Source organism: Centroberyx affinis, unplaced genomic scaffold, assembly GCF_046629955.1.
Source record: "Centroberyx affinis isolate AG114_WGS23_722 - 3 ecotype Tasmania unplaced genomic scaffold, CSIRO-AGI_Caff_v1 ptg000594l_1, whole genome shotgun sequence".
Lineage (NCBI taxonomy): Eukaryota > Metazoa > Chordata > Actinopteri > Beryciformes > Berycidae > Centroberyx > Centroberyx affinis.
Window position 1 is genome coordinate 40,452 of NW_027279233.1, and position 7,049 is coordinate 47,500.

At 44.9% G+C, this 7,049-nt stretch overlaps 1 protein-coding gene across 1 annotated transcript in view; it reads right to left on the minus strand.

Annotated features, from left to right (window-relative positions):
• Positions 1 to 39: 39 nt before the first annotated feature.
• The window catches only part of LOC139643401 (nardilysin-like), a 35,783-nt gene continuing 28,773 nt past the window's right edge, over positions 40 to 7,049 (minus strand). Inside the window, 7 exon segments of the mRNA XM_071518539.1 lie at positions 40 to 2,936; positions 3,390 to 3,479; positions 4,187 to 4,394; positions 4,725 to 4,808; positions 5,027 to 5,079; positions 5,365 to 5,412; positions 6,647 to 6,785. Of these exon segments, the coding sequence (XP_071374640.1) occupies positions 2,703 to 2,936; positions 3,390 to 3,479; positions 4,187 to 4,394; positions 4,725 to 4,808; positions 5,027 to 5,079; positions 5,365 to 5,412; positions 6,647 to 6,785 (856 nt within the window). The 3' untranslated portion in view covers positions 40 to 2,702.

Here is a 7,049-nt window from a genome sequence, read left to right on the forward strand (position 1 = left end):
GCAAATTGGTATAAAAGGAACAAAACAAACAAATAGCCTACAGTCCATTTTAATAAATATATACATTCACCCAGGATACAACAACAGGCTATCAGTTAAAACATGCCGACAGTCCAGTGGTTTTTAAAGGCAAGAGGTAGGGTGGAAACATGACGTCCCTTCTGATCCACAGCACTGTGACGCCCCCCGGAGGCAGACGGCAGGAACTGCATCCACAGGAAAACTGAGACAAAACGACTGTTGGGACAGAAGGTCTTTAAAGAGAACTGAACCCCAAACCCAAACCTGTGTGCACCTCACATCTGATGGGACAGTGCATCACTGCGCTCTGACCACCTGCTGCGTTATCCTAGATCCACTGTAACCATTTTATGAAGAGAGGGTTGGACTCAGAGATAGATCATCATTCACTTCATTTAACTGTTCATCTGTCACAGAAAGTTTTCAGCCATCCGGCCTTCATCAGTGTGGACAAATGAAGGAAAACGTTCCTTCATTTGTACACACAGCACACAGCAGGATGCACAGTAATATAATACAATGCACAGTATTGACTGGCAGTGAAACTCTATGTGATTCCATTCTATGTGATGTGTTTCTATGTGATTCCATTCTATGTGATGTGTTTCCATGTGATTCCAACACCACAATGATTAGAAATGAGCTTCACCCGGCATTCTACCTTTCCCCTGTAAATAAGGAACGTTTTCCTTCATTTGTCCACACTGATGAAGGCCGGATGGCTGAAAACGTTCTGTGACAGATGAACAGTTAGATCAAGTGAATGATGATCTATCTCTGAGTCCGACCCTCTCTTCATAAAATGGTTTCAGTGCATGCTGCTGACATGGCCATCTGCTATTGGCTGATCTTTTTTTTATGGTGCAAATACATAAAACCTAAAACCTTCTCTGGAGTACAACAGGGCCACATTCAAAGCTCGCAGTTTTGCTACAGTGTGAAATGTTTGCTCAGCTTTTGCAGTCTGACCCTGTTCCGGATGATTCTGTATTTTCATTGGCTACGTACAGACGACATCATCATCACGTACAGACGGCTGTCACATGGATCCACAATCGGATCGGAGAATTCTTGGAGGAAGACGCACAGACTCTCCGTCTCAGCCGATAAGAACCTGCAACAAACGCTGAGCAACAGGACGTTCAACACGCTACCGCTTCCTTTTAAACTTCCTGTTTGCTACGTGTCGGGGAGACTGAACGCACCGCAGGTGATGACATCATCACCTGGCACCAAAGATCAGCCTATAGCAGATGGCCAGTTCAGTAGCATGCTTTTCAGCATCAGATGTCAGGCTTTACAGATTTGAGTCTGGGGTTCGATTGAAATATTTTAGGGCTGGGCGATATGGTTGAAATCAATTATCACGATAATCATAAGGATTTTTCTCGATATCAATATATATCACGATACGGTTCATGTATGCAAAATCACGTTAAATATTAATACTAAATTAATGTTCATCTCATTGAACCGAATGGTAATGTTAGGTGTGATGTCAAACAAAACAGAAATATTCAAATAATATTCCTACCATACCTCATTTTATGAGTTTTTAAGTCAAATTTGCTTGTCATCATCAGTTCAGACAGCAGAAATGTGTCACGATATTAAAATATCTTCATATCATCACAATGATATTGAATTATCGCCCAGCCCTAGGATATTTTTTGCTGATTTGACACCTAAACACTAGTCATGACCTTTGACCTTTAAAACACAAAAAGCAGTTAGTGCCGTTTGCCTTTGTAACAGTAAAGTCAGTAAAGAGTTAAGAGTCACAGCTGCTTAACACTGGCCACCGTATCAGGTCTCTATACATTACCTCCTCATGTACATTATCCATCAACACAATATTACAGTATGAACATGTATATGTAAACTCTTAAATGATGCGTTATTATTGAAACATAAGCGTTGTGTTGTCAGTGGGATTGGTTGAAGTCCATGAGATAAAAATAATAATGATAATATGATATGAGAGTCTCACTCCTCCGGTCTTCTCTTCCACAATCCGCTTTCAGTTTTTAAACCAAAACCCTGAGTCATGATGCTGCGTTCACATGGTGTGGGAAGAACCGGCTCCACACATTCACAGTTAAGAGTGTAGTTTTCTGAAGACTTTGGTTTCTCCTGATTAGTTTTTCACACTTCACACACATGAACTGAGCGATGACACACGAGTAAAATGAAAACTTAAAATCACCTGGATCACAACTTGCCAGGTGATTTGAACAGTTGTGATCAAAAAATAACTTGAACTAGTTTGTTTTATTTAAAATGAATCTATCATTCCTGGAAGTCGACTCCAACACCAAGCCCCGAGTTCCCCAGTAGAGTTTACCATCTGAAAGCTGAAGAGTATTTTTTCTATTAGGAAACTTTTATCTACCGTCTTTCCCACAGGAAGTGAACGCAGCATTATTACAACCGGTCACATGAGAGAAAATGAAACACTGGTAAAAATACTGCTGAGCTCTTCTCCATCTTCTTTCCTCTTTGATGAAACATTGCGATTATCAATGCTAGCTCCTGTTGCCATGATGATTATTTTATTATCTCTGATGTGAAAAACAACCAGAGAGTGAGTGAAGGAGTGAAGGAGGGAAGGAGGGAAGGAGGGAAGGAGGGAAGGAGGGAAGGAGGGAAGGAGGGAAGGTCCCGCCTCCCGCCGGAGCGACCTAGCTGAGGATCTTGTGGTAGGGGTGCAGGGGGAGGGAGGAGGTGAACGCCCGGATGTCGGTGATCAGCATGGCGTCCTGCAGCGAGGAGGAGGAGGAGGAGGAGGAGGCAGGGAGGAAGGTGAGCTTGGAGACTTCTCCGTAGGTGGAGGTGGGCGGGGCCTCGGAGCTGTCGGGGGGGCAGGTGGCGCTCTGCTCCGGCGGGTCGTTCTCCTCCGAGCCGAAACCAACAACCTGAGGGAAACACAAACCGGTTTACACCTGGATCCATCCACACTGGATTCATCCACACTGGATCCATCCAGACTGGATTCATCCACACTGGATCCATCCACACTGGATCCACATGTTTCATCTGGAGTCAAAATGTGTCTCAGTAGATGAAACTGTGATTCAGTGGCAGCGTCTGATCTTCTGTTTCTCTGCTGTCTGGAAAGTTACATATTTCTATGAAAAATTTAGATTTTTTTTTTTATTTGGCCAGTAAAATTCTGAGCAAATCATTTTTTTTAGTTTAAAAGCCCTCAGCAGGTGAGCAACAAAGTTCATTTTGGATGCTGGATACACACACACACACACACACACACACACACATACAGACACACACACACAGACACACACACACAGACACACGTGCACACACAGACTCACGTGCACACACAGACTCACGTGCACACACAGACTCACGTGCACGCTCAGCCTCCTGCTGCCGGAGTCTCTGTGCTGCAGGAACCAGGAGAGCAGCTGCTGCTGAGTGACGAGCTTCAGAGCCTCGATCTGCACACAGACACAGGGGTAGGACCAGGACCAGGACCAGGACCAGAACCAGGACCAGGACCAGGACCAGAACCAGGACCAGGACCAGGACCAGGACCAGGACCAGAAGCAGAACCAGAAGCAGACCAACCAGTAACCATAACATAAGGTTAAAAGAAAATAAAAATACATTTCAAACTGTATTTAGTATTTATACAACCAGTCTGCTACTGATAGACACTGGGAGCTGACCAGTATGACCATATATATCATGTATATACTGTATATTGGGCTGAACGATTTTGAAAAAATATCTAATTGCGATTATTTTGATTGATATTGCAATTGCGATATGATTTGCGATATTAGAGGGAATGATCATTTTTGCATCATTATTCTCATTTTCATTAAAAACGTATTAAAATGATTATGGTGTGATTTTTGCGGGGATCTGTACCAAACAAAGATGTTTTCTTCAGTCTGTAGAATATGATGTGTAGGCCAGGACATCTCTGCAGCACCACAATATTTACTTTAAAATGATATTTTGACACATTTCACCTTTAACAAATATTGCACCTCCTGTGATTTGAAAATTGCAGTAGGCCATATTGAGATTTCAATAAAATTTTGATTAATTGTTCAGCCCTATATATATATATATGGATATATAGGAGGTATACGTGTGTGTGTGTGTGTGTGTGTGTGTGTGTGCGTGTGCCTCCCACCTCCTTGTTGAGCCGGTCGAACACGTACTGCTGGGTGACGACCTCGAACCAGTTGCGGTCCACCTCCTCTCCCAGGTGGGCGTCCTCACACTCCTTCAGCTTGATGAGAGCCGTCACCTGGGTCCTAAAGCCCTCCTCACTCAGACCAGACAGACGATCCCCGAAACTGAGCAGGAACTCCTCTATCTTCCCCTCCACAAAGTCAGTACTGAGATGAGGAGAGGAGGAGAGAGAGGAGAGGAGAGGCGAGAGAGAGAGAGAGGAGGAGAGAGAGAGGAGAGGAGGAGAGAGGAGGAGAGGAGAGAAGAGGATAAGAGGACAGGAGAGGAGAGAGAGAGAGGAGGAGGAGAGGAGAGAGGGAGAGGAGAGAAGAGAGAGAGGAGAGGAGAGGAGAGGAGAGGAGAGGAGAGGAGAGGAGAGGAGAGGAGAGGAGAGGAGAGGAGGAAAGGAGGAGAGAGGAGAAGAAGACAGTTTCTCAGTTTCTCTCACCACTAAACCATCCACTGTGGAGCTCAGCAGGAAGGTGAGGTCAGCTCACCTGAACTTGGTGGCCTGTGTTTCCACGGTGACGGAGAAGCCCAGGACCCCCGAGGTGTTCCTGCAGGTCGGGTACACCTGGTACCTGGAGGCCACAGAGGTCAGAGGTCAACGGTTTGTTTTGCTGCACTAATTTCCACTAACATTTCTTACAAATGCAAAGATTTCAGAGTTCAGACAGGCTCTTTAACAACCTACATCACCCTACAGTGTGCAGGTTTGTAATTTGCACTGACAGATAAAGGAGAGGCAGAGTGGAGACAGCTGACTGTGTTCAGTATAAATGAAAGAAGCCCAGCTGACCCCAGAGTCTCCTTGGTCCGCAGGAAGTCAAAGCACGGCTCCTCCATGTGCATCTGTGAGGAAAACCAACAGAGAGCAGAGCTGTAGTCAGACCTGCAGCTAGACCTGTAGCTAGACCTGCAGTTAGACCTGCAGCTAGACCTGCAGCTAGACCTGCAGTTAGACCTGCAGCTAGACCTGCAGCTAGACCTGCAGCTAGACCTGCAGCTAGACCTGCTCTTTCTGCTTCTCATGTCCCATCTAAACACTGTTCAGGGACTTCTACTTTCTCATTTCTATAGTATTTTTTTCCATTTAGTAAGAAGTGTTTTGTGTGGTGGGACAGCTGAAGTTCTCACCACCATCAGCTCCATCAGAGTGTGTTCTCTCAGGTTCTTCAGCCCCGACTGCAACACACAGAGAAACGTCTGTTTTACATTCAGCCACAACAACAGGACATAAACTTAAAAAGGAAGCAGTGTGTCCACAGGTCAGAGGAAACCTGGAGGTGAGACAGGTGAGTTTAGATGAGACTAGATGAAACTTCACTGACTCCTGCTGGAGAGACCGAGTCACTGCAGCAGGGAGCAGGATGGAGAGATGAACAGAGAAAACAGAGAAATGAAGAGAATCCAAATAATTACAGCAAAAGAATAGAATGTTTTTTAAGAGGGAATAAACTACTGATCCCACACATGATTGTGAGTGACATCATCAATTCCCTTTCCTTTATTCTCACCAGCCATACTATATAATACAGCAATATAATATAATATTGATTACTGATTTGTAATGATTTTCCATGGTAACAGCGACGTCTCCAAATGGCAGGAACTCTCTAAAGCTTGTGGGAGGTGAAGCATGACAAGGAACAAAACATGATTCACCAGAGGTTTGACATAGTCAACTTCACTCGAGTCTGAAGTCAAGTCTCAAGTCTAAATGTGGATCACCAAGTCAAGTCCATGTCAGTAATGTCAAGTCTTCAATAAATTCAATCATTCCATACAAATTCAGAAAACAGAATTTAAATTCAGTCGTCTGCTGGAACAAATCTCATCACTTTCAATCTAAGTCATTTACACAAACACAAGATCTCAAGTCAAGACTTTAGAAACCTTTTCAAGTCATCAGAGTACAAGTCAGAGTCAAGTCCCAAGTCACCAGAACCCAAGTCAAGTCAAGTCTCAAGTCTTCTCTTCATGTATCAAGTCAAGACTCAAGTGATTCAAACTGTGACTTGAGTCCATGTCATGTGACTCGAGTCCACACCTCTGGGATTTATTATCATCGATGCTGAAATCAGACTGACTGACTGGTTCTGCAGGAACATATAGTCATGTTCTACTCTGACAGCTCATGGTCAGTCTACCATAACACTGTTACAACATTACAGATAAAAACTAAACTGCCTTTGGGGAAAAGGAAGTGGAAGCAGACGGTTCAGCTCTGTGGCTGACTTCAGAGCTGGGACTCGGTGCGTTCCCACCTGGTAGTAGACGGAGACCTACCTGGTAGTAGACAGTGACCTGGTAGTAGACGGTGACCTGGTGTTAGACAGTGACCTGGTAGTAGACGGTGACCTGGTGTTAGACAGTGACCTGGTAGTAGACGGTGACCTGGTGTTAGACAGTGACCTACCTGGTAGTAGACGGTGACCTCGGAGTTGGCGTCTCCCTTGTTGAGAGACTTGACTTTACACAGCAGGTGTTTCTGGGGAAGCTCCACCACCCGGAACAGCACCGGCACCTCCACCGACAGAGGCTGGAACCGCAGCCTCCTGCAGGGAGGCAGGTCAGCACAGCTCACCACACAGCTCAACACCAGTTATATTAAAGGGTAACTCTGTATTTTTCAACCTGGAACCTATTTTCCCATCTTTTTGTGACTAAAGGGGACAACAATTTTTGAAATTGGTCCAGTACTGAGCGAGATCGCTTCAGCCGGCAGCTGAAACAGGCTGCAGGGTGATCTGACGGGCGAATGAGACCCATCAGTGTGTCCACTAAAGGAGCTTGTTTTGTTTTTGCCACTGACAGGCTCA